The sequence below is a fragment of the Oryza glaberrima genome, chromosome 10, assembly GCF_000147395.1.
Source record: "Oryza glaberrima chromosome 10, OglaRS2, whole genome shotgun sequence".
Lineage (NCBI taxonomy): Eukaryota > Viridiplantae > Streptophyta > Magnoliopsida > Poales > Poaceae > Oryza > Oryza glaberrima.
This window is the reverse complement of record NC_068335.1, coordinates 18984161-19003892: the sequence shown is the minus strand read 5'-3', so window position 1 is coordinate 19003892 and position 19732 is coordinate 18984161. Positions and strand designations below refer to the sequence as shown.

General features: G+C 45.4%; 3 protein-coding genes across 5 annotated transcripts; 1 reads left to right on the top strand and 2 right to left on the bottom strand.

The window, feature by feature from the left end:
- The first annotated feature begins 1668 nt into the window (after positions 1 to 1668).
- LOC127752781 (protein RESPONSE TO LOW SULFUR 3-like) lies at positions 1669 to 2384 on the top strand. Its single transcript, XM_052278188.1, has one exon. The coding sequence runs from the start codon at positions 1772 to 1774 to the stop codon at positions 2108 to 2110; it is 339 nt and encodes a 112-aa protein (XP_052134148.1). The 5' UTR covers positions 1669 to 1771; the 3' UTR covers positions 2111 to 2384.
- Positions 2385 to 2429: 45 nt separating this feature from the next.
- On the bottom strand, positions 2430 to 9336 carry LOC127752780 (probable plastid-lipid-associated protein 10, chloroplastic). 3 transcript variants are annotated; one of them, XR_008012417.1, is made up of 9 exons: positions 9107 to 9336; positions 8921 to 9028; positions 8673 to 8813; positions 8237 to 8332; positions 7285 to 7365; positions 6687 to 6773; positions 6316 to 6371; positions 6068 to 6241; positions 2430 to 2720 (listed from the first exon to the last, which is right to left on the bottom strand). XR_008012417.1 is itself a non-coding variant. In XM_052278187.1 (8 exons), the coding sequence occupies exons 1-8, from the start codon at positions 9278 to 9280 to the stop codon at positions 6127 to 6129; spliced, it is 858 nt and encodes a 285-aa protein (XP_052134147.1). In that variant the 5' UTR covers positions 9281 to 9335; the 3' UTR covers positions 5802 to 6126. The 3 variants fall into 3 exon arrangements, 1 of the variants encoding a protein (XP_052134147.1); XR_008012416.1 differs by lacking the exon at positions 2430 to 2720 and adding an exon at positions 5802 to 5963; XM_052278187.1 differs by lacking the exon at positions 2430 to 2720 and having other exon boundaries at positions 5802 to 6241; positions 9107 to 9335.
- Positions 9337 to 17290: 7954 nt separating this feature from the next.
- On the bottom strand, positions 17291 to 19148 carry LOC127752482 (uncharacterized). Its single transcript, XM_052277875.1, has 2 exons — positions 18935 to 19148; positions 17291 to 18037 (listed from the first exon to the last, which is right to left on the bottom strand). Exon 2 carries the CDS (start codon positions 17969 to 17971, stop codon positions 17540 to 17542), a length of 432 nt encoding a protein of 143 aa, XP_052133835.1. The 5' UTR covers positions 17972 to 18037; positions 18935 to 19148; the 3' UTR covers positions 17291 to 17539.
- Positions 19149 to 19732: the final 584 nt, after the last annotated feature.

Here is a 19732-nt window from a genome sequence, read left to right as displayed (position 1 = left end):
GAATGAACGTTGAACGTTGGTTAGTTAGATGAAAAATATTATTTTAGGATTGCACCAGGTTTTATAATATTAAATACTAGAATGGTACTTTCTCCGTTTCATATTATAAGACTTTCTAGCATTACTCATATTTATATATGTTAACATCTATAACATAGGGAGTAATATGTTTCGGGACAAAGGAGTAGGATTATCATAAGTTCTTTTTAACTTTTTTTTATCACGGATTATTTGCTACACGCTTGTAAGAATGCGATTTCTTAAAAAAATAACTTCTATTATATTGTCTACACCACTTGTTCTAAATTATTTGTAAAGTTTATTTTTTAAAATATTAATTTATTGTGTTAATCAAGTAAACAATATGTCTCAATATTCCATTAAAAAATATGTTTCAAACTGGGCCTTCAAACCCGATAAAATCTTATATTCCTCCGTTCCGTTTCCAAGAGACCTCATGCTTTTTTACATGTTTCAAACAGCAGTTGTGTTTTTGAACGTAGAGGGCCTATATCACCTACTTTCTCCATCTAATAAAAAATCAACTTCTGCTTACGAATTTAAACATCTCTTTGTCTAGAATTATAATCAGAAGTGCTAGATTCGTAGTAAAAAAATGATCTTTTATGGGCAGAGCGAGAGAGTATCCGTGATGATTGGTGAGCATCTCACCGTCAAACGAAGATGAGATGTGAGGTTTTTCTCGACCTGTCAATTGTCACAGTACAGGCGCCAGCAAAGACGTGCCTTTCGATCGCTCGCTTGCACTCATGAGCTGATCAGCCTCACGGACCTGCCATACTTGAACTCAATAACGTCAAACCTGATGTGTACGATCCAACTGGTCAGGTTGGTTCTCCAATCCCAGCTGTTTACTTCAGTTTTACATTCACAAAATACACAATCGAATCGAATGTTACTCCCTCCGTCTCATAAAATACCAACCTAGTACTAGATGTGACATATTCTAAATAACACCTTAAGGTGGTGTTTGGATGGGAGGGATTTATTTTAGTCCCTCTCACAAAAAAAAAAACTAGATCCCATCCCAAACAGCCCCTAAGGCTAGTTAAATGGAGTATACTTTTGTGCATGTGGCTTGTTCTTTTTGGTTGGATATTTGCTTGCAAACTCTATATGTTTTTTATGAGAAATATATATTTTCAAGTTAAGAACTTCAGATATATATAATTTTTAAATCTGTTGTAACGTACTCCAAGTATAGGCGTTTTGCTAGTGTTAGAAAGAAACCGTTGTTTAATTTTACGTCCATATCCATACCCTTGGTTTGAACTTTTTTTAGACGATGATAACCTTGTTTTAACCGTAAGAACCACCGCCGAATTCCAATCAGAGGCACGTCCATGTTCCATCATCGCCCAGTGTTTCCCTTTCACCGTCTTCATGTCCCGAAATGAATCATGAACAAGACAGCAATAGGGGACAGAAGGAGACGTACGGGTATGGTCTCTGAGGCGAGATGACGGAACGGATGGCATCATTTGTGTGTAGTAGTGGTAAACCCAGCGCTTCTGTACCCGTACACCGACACCTCGCGGCGTGCCCGGCTCGGTTCGTTGAACGTGGACGCCTTCTCGTCTGCGATCTTCGCGGCTTCACCATCATACCTGCAACTGCAACCCCCATTTCCCGCCTATAAAAAGGAGATCCAAACCGCGAAGACACCCGGAGCAACACGCCACACGAACGAACTCCACCCCATTTCCAGCGCTTTGAACCTTCCCGCTCTTGCGGCATTGTGCATTTTGAGATGGCGAGGAAGGTGGCGGTGGCGGCCATGGACGCCAAGGAGGCGGAGGAGGTGATGAGGAGGAACGCGGAGCTGGAGGCGGCGGCGGCGGAGGCGGCGGCGAGGGAGGAGCGGCTGCGGCGCGAGCTGGAGGCGGCGCTGGCGGCGCTGGCGGTGGCGGAGGAGGCGGAGGAGCGGCTGTGCGTGCAGCTCGGCGAGCTGGAGGCGGAGGCGATGGCGCAGGCCGTCGAGTACCAGCAGCAGGTCAGGGAGCTCTCCGACCGCCTCGCCTTCGCCGACGGCGTCCTCCGGTCGTCGTCCGGCCGCCGCACCGCCGCCGTCGCCGCCGGCATGGACTGACCGACGAACGAACGACCAGGTTTAATTTTCAGTGGATCATTGCTAGGGTGTTGTATGATGAAGCATGTACGTTTTCTTTTTTCCCTCTTTGCTCCGATGGAGTGAAGAAGTGGTGTGTACTTTGTGTGTGCGATCTGTGAAGGGCAGTAAAATTTACCTGAGATGTATATACATGCTGAAAGAGATCAGTCGTTGTTGGGTACTGATCCTTCAGGTTTCCAAAGGCCAAAGCTATAATTGCCGAAAGTAAACAGAGGCAGGACCTCTTCGTCGACTTTGGATGTCTGGCAAAAGCTCGACTTGGATTAAGGTTGAAGCTTGAACGCTACAGCTTCAGTCTTTTGAATTGACCCTGTGTCCCTGTTGACACGAACTCAAGACTTGGTTTGTTTTGGGCAGAGTGAACTCAAGACCAGTATTTTCAGAGAAAACTGGAACAGGGCTTAACGAATTAAGCAACCGAAAGTCTTTCAGAGACAGAATTGAGTTAAACTATAACGAGCTCTCAGGGTAACCACAAAAACGCGATCAAGAGTTCATCTACTTTCAGAGGCTGTGTTTAGATCCAAAGTTTGGATCCAAACTTTGGATCCTTTTCCATCACATCAACCTGTCATACACACAATTTTTTAGTCACATCATTTCCAATTTCAATTAAAATCCAAACTTTACACTGAACTAAACACAGCCAGAGTAGTAAATAAAAAGAGCACTGAAAATAATCAGACAACGACATGAAACCAATAAAGTAGTACTACATCTCTCCCTTCATAATGGATTTTTTTTAGAAGTAGGGGATTGCAACTGTACACGGCCAGCTCAATCAGTTCACCCCAATAAAGCACGCAGATGATGTAGAAATTTGGCCACATAATATGTAAACTGAGCTAAAATATAACGAAAGTGAAATCAATCCAGTGGATATAGAAAACCTATAGAGCACACAGATGAAACGAAACTCTATGAGATACGACCTCGGTTAGGCCACACAATGAGAGAAAACGACTGCACCACCAGATGATAAATCAAGCTTTTTTTTTCTCTCTCTAGACTTTTCCATGAAACGTCACCGATATCGGTACAATAAAAAGTAAACTAAGAGCACTATTTTGATCACAATCTGTACAAAAATCATCATGTAGAAACAATTAAACTTCAAGCATGTTGGTTGCAGAGTAAAAGAAAGAAAGGACAATAAACTAGGAACACTAGAAAAATGGTAACTATACGAATCATAAGGATTAACCAACTGCATGGCGTAATAGTTCATCGCATGGTGAGGTGCCAGTTTGGTGCCCCAGTGCCAAAAAAAAAAAAAAAGAAGAAGAAGCAAATCCATTGGGCTCCCGATGTTTGGCTATAGGAATTACGTTGCAACAGGATATTTGTGAAAGAGGAAAGTGTAGTGCGTGAAACGTTGCTTGCTAATCTATTTTCCCATTTCTGTGCTTGGATACAGATACAATGATAAACATGGACACTCCTCATTCATTTATTCTTCTGCAAACACTTCCATCAAGAAAATTATCCAATGTTTTATATTTCGTAAAAGATAAACATCATCACTGGAATAGTGGATGGGTGTTTGCAATTACTGAAATTAGAGGTCGAACATTTTGATGACTAGGACATTTGCGCAATGAGCTTGTTTAAAGAATCCAAGAAGATGTCATTAATAAGATAGATGAAGTGATGATTGGAACCTCTTTCAAACATGATTTGACCTGTATACAGTACTACAGGTATGGTGTTATTTCAAAAGGTGCCTAAAAGATGGGAACCTCACAGTATGGGCCGGGTACTCCAGTGAAGTCAGAAAATCAATGAGTAAATTTTCTTCAGGTAAGGCTGTGTTTAGTTCCACGCCAAAATTGAAAGTTTGAAGAAATTAAAACGATGTGACAGAAAAGTTGAAAGTTTGTGTGTGTAGGAAAGTTTGATGTGACGGAAAAGTTGGAAGTTTGAAGAAAAAAGTTGGAATCTAAACAGGGCCTAACTTCATAGTATATTTCATAAGAAAGAAAGATCAAATTGTCCATCATACTAACAGGATTCAATTGAACAGAAAACAACTCAAGAGGCGCAAATTCCTTTAGGACTCACGCCGTGTTTAGTGCCAAAGTTATTCTTCAAACTTCCAACTTTTCCATCACATCAAAACTTTCCTACACACACAAACTTCCAACTTTACCGTCACATCGTTTCAATTTCAACCAAACTTCCAATTTTGGTGTGAAGTAAACACAGCCTCAGGGGACTATAAAATGTAGCAAAGACTAAAGAGCGATAATTGGCGTTGAACCAAAAATGTGATGCAGAGAGCTTGAGGACTGAGGCCCCATCATGACCCCTCCACCTCCCCACCACCCACCAAAACAAGTGGTATAGAGTTTGCCATGTTCACCTTGACAGAAAAGCTTTGCTTCTTATGAAATTCCCATAACAAAAAAAATGTCTACATCAAGGTTTAATATTTGGCAATCAAGATATCTTTGTTTTTTCTTAATCTTTTTTCTTTTGGTCTATGGTGCCAATTCAAAAACAGGCTTCCGTGGTTAATTGATAAAAAAAAATGTAAGCTGTTGCGCATAGCGGACTTTTTAGTTGGAGGTGATTTTTACTAGTAGTATCTTTTATTAATACTATTTAATACAGAGTAGGTTGCAAATAATGTGGTTTGCTACAACATAGCAGCAGAGAGTTTTGTAGCATACACAGAATTGGGCCAAGTAGTATTGTCAAATTCAGTGTACACAAACTTGGGCATGAGCATTGTTTGAAGTTAAGTAGTGGCCAGTTTTACCAGGCCAAGACACAAGACCAACATGTCCTACTTTCTGAATAGACTACCACAAATTTGTCTATATCGGCACAGTGGTATGGTCCATGTGATAGCTTTGATCCAAAGGAGGCTCTTCTAGAGACATCAAGGAAAAATCTGTCCAATTATAGAAACGGCATGTGTTGTTTTTTTGGGTGAACCCCCTCTTTTGGGAAATATATGCGCATTAATGTGACACCCCATAAACTTAAAATTACATATCTGTTTTTGAAAGAAAGTCAAGATTTTTCTTGTCAAGCTATACAAAACATTTTTCACTCAACCGAAAATTCAGAAATGCCCCCACAAATGCATGCCCCTAAACAGGTATAGCAGCAGAAGGTTTTGTTTTATGATGATGCAGGTATTAAATTAACTTCATAGTTCACAGCAGCAGAGATAGTAGTTAGTTCCAGTAACCCTACAACCCAGGTATCATATGTAAGTACTTAAGAAAGTTGTTTATATCGTTTATCAAGCTTCATGTCGGCTCCAATGGCATGCAAAAGGACCCAAGTATGCAAGGAGGTCAATAATTTGTTCAGGAAAAAGCTTTAAACAATTTTCTGTGACAAATTGATAACAATCTACAATAAACGGCACTATGACAAAAGGAAGTTCAGCTAATATCATCTGTTGCGGGCTCACACCAAATAGAATTATAAACCTATCTGACTATTTTGTTTAGAAACAAACATATCTTATTTACTCATTGAATAGAGTGTTTATTTAATCCACCATTGGTTAATTAAACTAAAACAAAGCCCAACAACATCAATTATAATATTGCAGATCGGTACAATTTTATACATTGCATGAGCATTGACAACAGATGTTGAAGACTCCCTGCTAAGGGGCAGAAGAACTCTATGCAATAAAAGGGTAGTGCTGGAGTTATGTGGCATTGATACAAATAACTGATGAGATAAAATACATTCAGTGTTGTATACATGTTTGCTAATGCACAAGATATAAAGTGAGAAGGTGCTAACTAACTGAACTAAAACTGACGATTGTTTTGGCATGCAAGTTCTTTTTTTTCCCAAAAAAAAAGAAGAAGAGATAATAAGAAAATAATCAGATTTCATATGAAAAAGGGACTTGTAAAGTGTTGCTAACTTTCTAACTATATATACCTCTTGCATGGGTTCAATTGCCGCCTTCAAATGGTATACTCCTGGTAATTCTGAAATCATCACAAAAGAGGCTGTGCTCTTGTGAAAATAAAAACTCCTCCACCACCAACCGATCGCCCCAGGAGCATATCGCGGTCAAGGTAAGAAAGATAATATAGTCCTCCGGGTGATCTCCTGAGATTTTAATTAAACTGGAACTTACAGAACACAGGAAGCAAGAAATGAAAGAACATACACTGGAAACATACCTTTCAGGGCCGTTAACAGGAACTTGAGCTCGAAAAGTTTTAAGGAACTGCAATATCTACAATAATAAACATGCTGCAATGAAATACTTGTCTGATGGTAAGGTAAATCCTAACTGCAATACACATCTCAAATGCACAAATGCTGGTCCTAAATGTTAATAACTCCCCATTTCATCATTCTCTTTTCAGAGCAGAAGTGCAGAACAGAAAAACATTAATATTTGTATATTGTGGATACTAGTAGCTCCTAAAATTGGGAATAACTCTTATAGATGGATGCCTAAGTTTGTCGATGACAAAAAAGGGGGGAAAACAGACGAAAGAAGTTAAGAAGGAATAAGGGTAACATGCAAGTAAAAAAAGGAAATTACCTGAAGACTAAAAAATGACCGAGGGAGTATAGCAGGAGCTATTAGTGCTTGTAGCTGCTCACTAATCTTGATATTTTCTACAACAACCTGTTAAACGATGGATCATAAGTAGCAACTAAACTAAATATCAAAACCACAGAAGAAGAAGATTGATAATGAAAAACTAAAAAAGAGAAACAAAATGAAAGCATAATAGTAACTCTCTAGAGGGCATAACTATAAAATTGTGGATGACAATAGCAGAAAATGAATAAAGCACAGAATGACTCATATCCATGAACAAGAAAACTGGAATTATGTAATAGATGATTTGGGTAGGCTGCTTCATCCTTCGGTTGGTTGCTAAAAGAATGTTAGAATTATGAAGATATAATGTGTTTCATCATGTATACATCATAGCACCATCTTGCACGAGAATACAATCATGGAGAATGCCAACTGCTATACTTCATATGCTACTTGGTGAGAGGATATCACATCCCTGCTAACCATAGCATGCTGAAGTAAGTATAATATAACTACATGGATGCCATTTTTTTTTCATTTGTAACACTTGAATCAAATAAGAGGTTTATATATTATCAAATCAGAAAATTACCTCCTCAAATTGAAGGAAGATGTTGCGCTTAGACATGACAGCAAATTTTGCAGAGACCATCAGTGTTGCACCCTCTTGCTCCTATAGAGAGCACAAAAAACAATCAAGCATAAAAGAGCTAAAAAACATTGAGATTAAACACTAGAAATTAAATGGTGGTTTATCAATAATACACAATGATCTGGAAGTCTACTGTTTACATAATGCAAAAGATGAAAAAAGAACAAGCATTTTTCCTATCTGAAAATTCGAGTTAGATTGCACTACATGAAAGAAAAAAAAGGAAGATGATTCCATAAAGATAAAATAATACTATTTGTGGAAATAATAAATTCATAAACATTTCATAGAACGTTTTAAATCACTGCAAAGCTGTAACTATCATACTTTTATGTATATCAACACTCATGGAGATGAACAGTTGCCATGTTGAGAGTTAGACTATAGAACAACATAATCAGCCTAGAGGAAGGTCATTTTCCTGACGCTGTTGAGATACTAAAGGCAAAGCAAGATTGCATGTTGGTCAGCCTACCAGAAACTTCAAGGTAACAATTAAATCATCCTTTTGCATATTGTCTTATCACAATTAATAGCATCCGTACAACATAAAAATGTAAACAGTTGAAATTCCAGCTACATCTCATCTCAAATGAATGAAATCAGATGTAAGGATGAATGGATGATAAAAACTACTACCAACTGTAAGGTGAAGTTAGGATCATGAAACAAAAGAGAAATTTAGGAAAGTACCACCGCAAAGATGTGTGAACTAGAAGATACCACAGCATGTGAAAATTACATGTGCAGCCCAGGACTACATGGCGCATGTCAAGGACACATGGTGTATTCCAACTTTGCGATGGCACCAAACAAGATGGCCACAAAGAGAAACACTCTTGAGAACAAACTGAAGAAAGGAATAAAGATAGACGCACATTAAAAATTTTACCTCCAGCAAGTTCTCAATGCTCCATCGCACAACATTCCGCACAACCCCACCATCTGACCTATCCTTGCATTCGAATTTCTGGTATATTTGCCCCACCTGTATCCATAAGCACAACCCCCATCACATGGCTGAATGGATCCCAACCCTTACCTCAATCTGTAGTTCACAATTACAATATCACAGAGCAATTGTACTACCAGCTGAAGCAACTTTTTAAATCTCTAATAGTTCAAGCTTTCATGAGAATGCTGAAGTCGCCAAAACAGATCGAAATTAGACGCTAATTTTCACCCAGCATTTCACACATTATCAGACATTTCCATTTTTTTTCCTTTCTGAGAACTGCTAAAATTATGGCATGATCGGCATCTGCAGTTGCTAAGGACTAAATTATTGTCGAATTAGTCAACGAAATCGATGAACAGACAGAAGTCACCTGCAGGAGGGGGAGCCTCTCGGCGGCCTCGAACAGCACGCGCACGTCCGACGCCGAGGTGTAGCACAGCCTCCACGTGCCGTCGAGCGCCGCGAGGTCCAGCGGCGACCCCTCCCCGGCGCCGAGCTCCTCCACGCTCACCTACACAACAACAAAGACGCAGCACGCAAATCGGGGTTTCCCCCCACCCAGCCTAACACGAAGGAGAGATGAGAGATTCAAATGTGTAGGGGTCTCCGGTCTCGTACGATGGCCTCCTCGATGGACGCGCGCTGGTCGGGGCTCGCCGCGAATCCCCTCCCCGTCTCCTGCACCGCCCGCAGCAGCTCGTGCTTCCGCCGCTCCGTGTCCGCCGCCTGCAAGCAAGCAGCTCTGGGGGTTAGCCCCGCGCAGCGTACTTCCCACCACGAGAGGAACAGTGCGAGGCGCAGTACCAGCGAAGCCGTTGCCGCCGCCGCGGCGGCGCGGCGCGGTTGCCTGCTGCGCCGAGGGCGAAGGCGGACGCCGTTGACGGAGTTACACGCCAGGAGAGGCGGCGGCGTCTGCGCCGGCGGCGGGGAGGGTGGGGAGATCGGGAGGCGGAGCAGGGGAGCAGCGGCGAGCGCCATTTCAGGGTGGAGTCGAGTGGATGGCCGTGGCTTGACCGCTGCCACTGCTCGGCCCCGTTTGATCAGGAAGCGTCCACACGCCCGCCGTCATCTCCACTGGTCCAAATTTAGGCCTGGTTTTTGAGGTCCAAAATGTATGGGCCATACTCGTGGAAAGGCCAAGATTGTGGGCTCCTGAAATTTTTTGGAATAAGTTCACCGGAGGTCCCTTAATTTGACAGCAATATTTTTTAAGGTCCTCAACCACAATACCAGAAATGTTCACCCCTAAACTCACTAAAACCGTTCACCGGAGGTCCCTCGGCAGTATTTTTGCCCGGTTTTGCTGACGTGGCATCCTAGTCAGCAAAAAATAAAAAAATAAATATGTGGGGCCCAAATGTAAGTGACAAAAAAAGTGAGGTCAACAATCCTAGTCAGCAATCGGCGCAGACGGGGAGCAGCAGCGGCGTGCGGCTGGAGGCAGGCGGAGCGGCGGCATCGGCAGGCGAGCGGCGGAGCAGGCAGACAGCGACGGGGCTCCTTGGGGCTCATCTTGGCGCACCGCTGCGCGACGACGAGTAGGTCCTCGAGCACGACGCGCTCCTCGCCCCCGTCGGCCTTGTCGAGCGTGCCGACGAGGTCCCCGGCAAACACCCCGAGCTCGGCGTCGACCTCCTCCTTGAGCCTGATGAACTTGGTCCTGATGGCGCCGATAAACTCCTCCGGGCTGTTCACGCACCCGCGCGGCTTCCGCTGCTGCAGCCGGTGGAGGAGCGGCCCGCGCATGTTGAGCTCGTGTGAGAAGCTCTTCACGTCAAGCGCCGCTTCCGCCGCCCGCTCGTCGCCCGCAGGATCGCCCTGAACCGCCGCTGCTGTCCTTCTGCTGCACCAAACAACCACCCCGGCATTACATCGAACACCTCATCTGCATCCACTACCAACCCTGCCCGGGGATGACGACGACGACGAGGAGCCCATCAACCTCTTCTTCACCGGTAAGAGGGCGGCGGCGGCGGCGGCATGAGATCCTTCAACGCCTTCGATGCCCTCGCGGCCTGTCACGCCCAGAAATTCGCGGATAGAATTCCAAGCAGAATGTGCATAAAAATCCCCGTCCAGGACCGGCCGGGGTACACAAACGACAATGTTGACATTCAGATCCACGTCTTACAAACATCATAAAAGTCTTACATAGATGCAGCGGAAAAACGAAAAAACAACAGGAGCTAAGCCTTGACTAGAACTGCAGCGGGAACACCACTCCACAGGCATCCTCGACGGCACGGACGAAGCCTACCCCTCGGAGAAGCCTCCATCTGTCACATACTCGTACTCTGGGGTTGGGAAAAATAGAGCAAGACTGAGTACTACCCACTGTACTCAGCAAGTCATACCGGAATAGGGATATGATGCAAGGAATTATCAAAGGAGAGCTAGAGTGGTTCATTTGCATAAAGCGAGCATTTATAAACAGAAGTTGGAAGATTTAAACAGTTGTAATAATTAATTAATATTGATCATCCGCTGTCCAACGCTATCCCACGTTGCAACAGGCCCAACCATCCACCTATACTATCCAATTTCATTAGACTAAACTAGGGTGAGACTAATCACGGTGAATCTGGTTGACCGCCCATAACCGCGGGCACGGCTATTCGAATAGTGTTACTCTGATCAGAGGTGTACAACTGTACCCACAAGACACAGCCCCACGACACGTTTCCGTGTGCCGACATGCCACCACGACATACCGGAAAGAGGCCGTGACAGGACCCTTCGCATAACCCCCTCTAGCCAAGCACACCACACCTCAGGTTTCACCCCCGTCCCCAGCGGGCAACGGGCAGTCCCCTCTCGTGCCTAGGTGAATCCGGAAGCGACAGAGGCCGTCGCAGGGCCCACCCCGCTCCATCACGCCCACCCTTGCCTGGATGCGTCGACTAGAGGAAAGCTACACTACAAGCCCAGCCGTTGCCCACACTAGCTTGTGGTAAGTACGATAAGTTCTTCCAGGGCATCCCGCGAACCGGTCCTTAACTGCCACGGGTGCGACTAGCAAAACCATGCACCCACAGCCCACCATGTGATTCATTTTAATTAACCAACACTAAAACGGTGGTACTAAACCAACCTTACCAATTGAACCTAAAGTCTATATTTTAGTGTGCTTTCCCCATTGTGTGCTAGTGGAACTAAGCATGTCTAAGCAATTCCTAGTCCAAAATCTATTCATGTTATAACCCAAGCTAACACAGGAGCATGGTATCAAAATGGCATGGCTGTAACAATAGGTAAACACCCCATAGTAACATTATAAAACAATGCAATATTTAAAGAAAAACAATAGAGCATTTGCAATATAGGATCAACATGTTCAAGTGACAAGCATGACTTGCCTTGCTCTGCTGCTGGAGAAACCTCGGCGACTATCTCGAAGTACACCGGAGAGTCGGAAGAACCGGAATCTAGCGACATACAAGGCAAACATTGCAAACAGGCTATAAGACTACTGAAACAGAGAACAAAACCATTTTTAATGGATTCTACACATTTTTCTTGATCTACTGAGACTTGAATGGGCTTAAACGGAGCACGGATGAATTAGTTATGAATTTTAGAAGATTCACTGTGTTTATTACTATAACAAAACGTCCTTAAATCATTTATTGCGCAATAATTCCCAGGGCTGACGTCATAAGGGGGGGCGGCGCCGACATGCGGGGCCCACCGGTCAGCGGCTCGAGAGAGAGGGAAAAGGGGCGCCGGCACGCGGGCCCCACTCGGCAGCGGCTCAAAGGGGGGGCGGTCCACCGTGGACCAGGACCACGCGGGTGGTCCACCGCCGGTCCACGGGACTGACGCCCCAGATCGCCCCCGGGGCTGATCGGACGGACGGCGGCGACCCGGCTCGGCTCGGCTCAAGGCCGGCCGACCGGCCACGGCGATGGCGACGGCGCGCGCGCGCACGCGTTGCCGGCGACAGCAAACGGCGGCGAAGGCGGCGGCGCGAAGGCGACGCGAAGGCGGCGGCGCTAAGCGGCGGCTAGGGAGGAGAGGGAGGGGAATAGAGGGAAGAGGGATGCCTCACCGAGAGTGGCCGGTGCGGAGGAAGACGACGGCGAACGGCGACGGCGACCACGGGCAAACGGCGGCGACGCGAAGGCGGCGGACGAGGTCCGGAATGCCCGTCGCACGGTGGGAACGGCACTCCGGCGGCGAACCTCGACGAAGGAGGGGTGGACGGGGTGGATCTCGGCCACGCGAACCCGACGGCGGCAACAGCGCGGTGTGGCGGTGAACCTAGCGGCGGCGAGCGGCGGCCGGAGCGGCGGGAAAGGCGGTGGCGGGTGGATGCACGGTGCGAGAGCGATGGAGAGCTCGGGAGGGTTCGGCGAAATGGGGAAAAAGCGAGAGGGGGCGACGGCGGAGCTTAAATAGGGAGAGAGGGAACCGGACGTGGCCGAGAGAGGCGGGAATCGCCGGCCAACGCGGGGGAGTGGGAGAGGAGAGAGAGAGGCGGGATTCGAAAATCGAATCCCGGCCATCTCGAGCGCAGGCGCGGGCGGGAAAGAGAGGGGAGTGGGTGCGGGAGGTGCGGCGCATGCGCGGCGTGGTCGACGTGGTCCGGAGGAGGCGGAGGCGTGGGCGCAGCGGCGATTGCGGCGGGGTGGTGACCGGCGCGGGCGGCGGGAGGTTGGGGGAGGACCCGACAGGTGGGCCCCACCTGTCGGCGACTCCGGGAGAGGAGAGAGGCGGGGCGGCCTGCCTAGCTGGGCCTTGGCCTTCGGTCGGCCCAGCGGAAGGGAGAGGAAGAAAGAGAATGGGCCGGCGGCCCATCCGAAAAGAAAAAGGGGGAAAAAGAAAAAGAAAAAGGAAGAAAAGGATTTTCCCTGGAATTAACATATTGCTTGTGCTCAATTTTAATTGATTAAAATTATTTCTAGGGCTCTGAAAATTCCACTAAAAATCCTGTTAGTGAATTTCGACATGTAGAACTCAAGAAAAATTCCACACGTCCAATTCGATTATTATTTGTATTACTTTCTTAGGGTTTCTCTTGATTTACACAAGTATTTTCTTGAGACCATTTATAACTTTCAATTTAGGCTTGGGAAAGAACTTTGGGGTGCGACACGGCCGAAGAAGAAAAAGAAGGGCGACATCAAGGGCTGAGATGAGGCCGGCGGGAGAGGGGGTGGTGCGCCGCATCGGCGAAGAGGTTGCCGCTGACCGCCTGCCGCTGCTCCGCAGCCGTACTTGCCCCCCCGCCGCTCGCCGACCAGGCCCCCCGCTCCGCCGCACTCGCCCGCCGCTGCTCCGCCTGCCGCGCTCGTGGAGGAGGTCAACCAACACGACGACGACGTCGGCGGTGAAGAGCTGGAGCATGACGAGCGCCGCTGTCCCAGCCGCCTCTCCCCCCCTCTCTAGCCGCGCCGCCGCCCCTCCTCCTGCTCCGGCCACACGCCGCCGCACGCTGCCGCTCGCCCTCTGCGGCCGCGCTCGCCCGCCGCTCCGCTTTCCACCGTCTGCCGCCGCCGCCAACGCTATGCAGCCTAGCTCGCACGCCGACACCGCTCCTCCTCTAAAAATGAAAGAGAAGAAGAGAAAAAGGAAAAGAGAGAAGATTGCTGACTAGGATTGTTGACCTCAATTTTTTTTGTGTCACTTACATGTGTGCCACACATATTTATTTTTTTATTTTTTGCTGACTATGATGACACGTCAGCAAAACCGGGCAAAAATACTGCCGAGGGACCTCCGGTGAACGGTTTTAGTGAGTTTAGGGGTGAACATTTCTGGTATTGTGGTTGAGGGACCTTAAAATATCTCGCTGTCAAAGTAAGGGACCTCCGGTGAACTTATTCCAATTTTTTTTGATCCATTTACTTGTATGGGATTAGAATTTGGAAGGAAAAAAGTATACATGGACTCCCTCAGCTATCGCCCGAGTATGATTCATATCCTCCAACCATAATACCGGGTATATCGATTCCTCCAACTATTAAAACCGGTGCAAAAAATATCTCTCGGTGGTTTTGGAGGTTGTTTTGGCTGACATGGCACCTACGTGGCGGCCTTGACCAAGTCTTTGTCCTACGTGGGACCCATATGTCATTCACACCAAAAAAAAAAGTATTATGGGACCCACCGACATGTTAGACCCACATGTCATCCTCCCTCTCCTTCCCTTCTTCCTTGCATGTTGGAGTTTTCAATCCATTTACTTGTATGGGATTAGAATTTGGAAAAACTACATTTTGACTCTCTAAAATATTTGAGCATGTTGGTAAAGCTCCAACTCCTAAATTTAGCTCCAACAGTTGGGTTTAGAGTGAATTTGTGGAGCAGCCTAAACCCAGCTCTCAATTTGTGAGAACGCTCCACCCAGCTCCGCTCACATTTTAGGTGTAGTTTAAACTTTTTGGCTGAGCTTCAACTTCGGGAGAAATGGAGCTGGAGCTGAAGCTGTGCCAAACAGACTGTAACTATAATCTGATTTGTATCCCTCAAGCGTGATATTAGATATATTGACCTCCAAACTATTAAAATCAGTGTAAAATGATTTTCTAGGTAGTTTTGAAAAGATGTGGCTTGTTGACCTGATCCAATAGATCGAGTTAGCATGTACTCCCTCCGTCCCAAAAAAAAAGACAAACCCTAAATTTCCGTGTCCAACATTTGACTGTTCGTCTTATATGAAATTTTTTTATAATTAGTATTTTTATTGTTATTAGATGATAAAACATGATTAATACTTTATGCATGACTTGTCTTTTAAAAATTTTTATAACTTTTTTAAATAAGACGGACAGTCAAATGTTGGACACCGAAATTCAAGATTTTTTTTTTTTTTGGACGGATGGAGTATAGGCCAACTGCCGAAGCAGGGTTGCCACCGAGGTCTCCACTGGCCCGCTGCATCTCCACACGTCAGATTTGTGTGTGAACCAAGATTTAGAAAGCCATGATTTACTGTATCCTGAGCGCACAAAGTTCACGTGGTCGGAAACTCGTCAAATCCCTGCGAGCAGTTCTGTCGTTGCCGATGAGCCTTCTGCTTCTTTCTCGTACAGTATTTGGGAAAGTCGTGATTACCAAATGCTTAACCTCTTCTGCTCGACATGTATCCAGAGGAACCGTGAGATCCGCCACCACAAATGCCCAGGATGTGGCACCCCGTTTGGACAAGAGCAACGTCGCAAAAAAAACAGCTTGAATGCAGCTGCTTCGTTAACCTGCAGTGCTTCGATCTTGTGTAAATAACAGCTGCAGCTGCTTCTTCGTCAACCTGCAATGTTTCGATCTTGTGTAAATATTATGGTTCCTATTATAGTGTTATCTGTAGAAAGGACGATAGATAGATAGACCGAAATCATGGTATGACTTGCAGAAACCTCCATGGACGAAAAGCCAAAAATGTTAGGAGGAATATTTTTGTGCAAAGTTGGTATCTTTGCTATTAGCTGCCTGAATTTCACAATTACTGATTTGTCGCAGTTCGTCAATACTGTTTTACACAAATTCCTGGGCATATGAAACCGGCAACAAAACGCACTTCATGAGCAAGGATGAATTGCAAAGGGCACGCCGGAGCGCACAAGTATTTTCATAATTAAATAGAAGAGCCAGGGTTTCACTTGTTTTTTTAAAACAAAAAAATACAGAACAAAATATGCTTGTGCTGAAGCAGGCTAGTCGGATAGAGCGACAGAAGTTGCAGGAATGTCTGCTTTCTCCAGAGAGTTTCTACTCCAAATTACAGATGATAGCTACTTTTTGTTGATCCCTCCAAATGCAACAGCTTGCTTGGGCACCCAAAGTGCAAGGTTCAGCTAAAGGCTAGCGCTCTTGTTCGATACCAGCCTAGAGTTTCAGTGGCTCTAGTCGTAGTACCAAAGCTTCATGTCTTCTGGGTCATGATCTGCAAAGACATACAGCGTAGCGATAGAACAAGCCGAGGAACAGAACATTTGTGATTGGGATTTACAAAATAAACACTCAAGCAAGGCCATGGAAAGGAACATGCTTATGGAAACATATTACAAGAGATGGAATACGAGAGATTTAGTAATTGTGTATTGGATCTTACAAATTCTAAGATTGTTTTTGCATAATTTCTACCATGAATTGTGTCATCAGATTTAGTAAAGCTGTTCTTTTGATATTTGTTTAATTATTCAGAGTTGTAAAACAGATAACAAAATGTGCATAGTAGTGTCAGAATTACATGCTGGTACCAACCAAGTTTAGTGTGAAGACAAGTGTGACGAGATGATGTAGCTAGTCACTCCTACAGATGCAAGGGGTTATAGGGAACACTATCTTATCCAATAAGGCGTTGATGTTATTGCATAACAAGCAATTACCTGGAATTGGAAATCATGCTGCTCAGCACGAGACGTAGTTATCAGATTAGGCTGCAAAAGGATCCAGGTGGTCCGGTGTAAGTAGTTCTTTTCCTCCCACAAGGTGACAGAACGACAGTTCAGCAGTTTACCTGCACAAGAAAGGAATGGGTTAACACTCAAATGAAGAAAAAAAATCATACACAAATAGTTTTATGAAAGATAAAAATATATCCACAAAAAAGTTAGCACCTGGAAGGCCCTGCAAAACAATAAATTTCAAGAGTAAAAACAAAGAACAGTGAAAAAAATGTTAGAAACATAACCTGCAAAAGAGAGAATCATGTAAAATACATAATCATGTAAAATACATAGGGTTTATATGAAAAGAAACCATAAATAAGTCGCACTTTACCAGCGGCCTGCCAGGCAACACACTAACAGCCTTGCAGAAATTTCAGTTAGTTCACACCCCCAATATAAGAACCAATTAATCTATAACAAATTTACAAAATCATTCATCCAATCAAGCTATTCACATAGTTGATATGTTGATCATACCAACATGCACAAGATATAAGTATCCTTAAGAAGACATGGAATAGAAGGGTTATGGCGAAGTGACATTAGAGTAAACACTATTAATGCAGTATAGGAAAATAATCTAAGCGATAGCATCAAATGATTATCAGAAAGTACTATGCAATTCAGAATAGGCGGTTCAACCAAAATTACGAGTTACAACAAGGTCCCATAAATTAGAACTGATACTACATAGACATTTATTCGGTGCATCCAAGGAGAGTCTCATATCCCTTCGTAAGTCTATAAAGAAGGAAGCTCTTATGGTTCCATCCTGTCAAAGGGAGAAAGGGGTCGAAACAACGGCATTAGGCGGCTGTGGGCAAGAAAAGACGGATTCTCGTTATCTCTAGCTCAGGTCCATGCCGTCTCCAACTTGGCTTGGGATTGGAGACACAGCGGTGTAGGACCTCTCGAAAGGGGATGGATGCAGTTGTGCACCACGCCTGCGCTTAAAGGAGCACCCTTCGTTGCTGTCGACCTCATGCTTCCTCCGGATCCCCCTCACCGCCTGCTGCTCCAGCGGCGAGAGCGGGAACAGCTGCCCGCTGACCCGGCAGAGCGAGTTGTGGTTGTCGTAGAGGATCCTCTGGTTACAGTTTTTGTCGCAGATGTGCGTGGTTCCGGTCAGTTTGCAACGGTACATGTTGCCAAAGACGTGCTCGTTCTGGCAATTCTTGTCACACTTGTGACTAGGGATTGGCCCTTCTGTGTTAAGAATACTGGACAAGTAAATCACATTGCTGGGCTCAGCAATCACGGATTTTCCAAATACCTCCATTGCACTGCTGCTAAAATCTCTTCACAGATTCCCCTCTTTTCTCGGTTTCGGAGGGATCAGAAGTTTCTGCAACCCAAAACAAGAATTTCGTTCAGAATTTTGTTTTGGAGCTTTTGCTTATGACCCACGCTGTGCCACTGTACTTGTTGATACAACTGAACCGTGCGAATAATTTTGCAATATAAATTCCAAGAGGACCTAGCATATTCCATCCAAATTTGAATTGATATGAGAGGGGAAAAAAAGTATCAACAGTGACCAGTACCCCGCAACTGCCAAATCCCACCAAATCTGTCCGCATTTTGACCCCCCCCCCCCCCACCCCCCCCCCCAAACCCATCGAATTCCACCCACCAAACCCAAATTCGAGTCACGGATAATACAACTGGCATAAAACCAGCTACGATTTACTATATATTAAACAAAAAGAAAGTCCAAGATCCCCAATATTAAAATTCGCAGATACAAACAAAACATGACCTCCCCAAGTCAACACCCATCCCCCCTTCACCCCTCCTTCCAACCCTTGCAGGTGAACCAGAAACCTAACTGCTCCACCTCTTCCTCTCCACGATTTTTTACCAGATCTAAACAGTAAAAAAAAAAAACAACCACCTCACTACCCGCAGTAAATCCCCTCACGCACCGAAATCACTCCAACCCCCAACACCCCAACGCCCCCAGATCGACCGAAAACAACCCGAAACGTGAATCCCCTCCCAAAAAAACAGCAGAAATCTCCGGTAAAAAAACCTCGCCGAACCACACAGATTGATTATTACATGCAGAAAACACGCACCGTAATCCACTCCAACCCCCAAGCCCCCAGATCGACCGAAAACAACACGAATCGTGACCCCCCCCCCCCCACACACACACACGAAACACCACAGAAACCTCAGGTAAAAAAAAAAACCACGCGGAACTAATTACATGCGGGGAGAAGCGAAGAGCCAAACTTACCAGTAAGGCTCGCGACGCGCGGAGGAGCTCACAAGCGAAGATGGAGGGAGGAAGAAGCGGATGAAACAGCGAGCGGGGGACGCGGAAGGAGGAGGACCTCGTCCTCTCTCTCTCTCACTCTCGCAACGCCGCGTGGACCCGCGGAGCACCAACCTCGCAGCGAGCCGAGCGGAGCAATGGCAGGGAGAGGAGGGAGGAAGAGCGGAGGAGGGGGAGAGGCGGGGGCCGATTTATAGGATCCGTGGACTTGGAAATGACGGGAATGCCCCTCCATGGGCTTAGATGTCGACACGCGGCTCGGCTCGGCTCGCATGCTGTCCTTGGCTCATTCACAGGCTACTCGGGCTCGGCTCGGCTCGGCTTGATTCTATCTTGTCTCGTGAGAGTAAGGGTCAAGCCACTTCGCTGTCATTTCGTGCTAATCATGTGGGGCCGGGGACAGGGGCCCACTTGTCAGTGTTGTGGTTGCTGCGTTAAAGGAAGAGATTAGAGAGAGGTATTTGTCGGATTTTCTTTGCACAAGAGGCCAAAAGGGGTAGGTTAAGTGTCAGTGACAGGCCCGTGACTGACGACATTGCCTGTCCCTTGTAATCAAGTTATTTATCCCATATATAGTCTTTTTTTTAATGGGAACTCGAGTCAGTTGTATCATTTTTAAGCACATAAATTTAATCAAACTTTTTATAACTCAACCATTCGCCCTTTATTAAATACTACACTTAGGTTAGATATATGAGAATGAAATTTCTTTTTGAAAGTACTTTGCATAATAAAATAATATACTCCTTAAGATAATAA

Bases quoted from the DNA above. Each gene is read 5' to 3' on its own strand.
- LOC127752482 (XM_052277875.1), bottom strand. From the start codon at position 17,971: ATGGAGGTATTTGGAAAATCCGTGATTGCTGAGCCCAGCAATGTGATT.
- LOC127752781 (XM_052278188.1), top strand. From the start codon at position 1,772: ATGGCGAGGAAGGTGGCGGTGGCGGCCATGGACGCCAAGGAGGCGGAG.
- LOC127752780 (XM_052278187.1), bottom strand. From the start codon at position 9,280: ATGGCGCTCGCCGCTGCTCCCCTGCTCCGCCTCCCGATCTCCCCACCC. The intron at 9,029-9,106 runs GTACTGCGCCTC...GCTTGCTTGCAG, and splicing joins CGGCGGCAACGGCTTCGCTG to GCGGCGGACACGGAGCGGCG. The intron at 8,333-8,672 runs GTGACTTCTGTC...TTATGGATACAG, and splicing joins AGAGGCTCCCCCTCCTGCAG to GTGGGGCAAATATACCAGAA.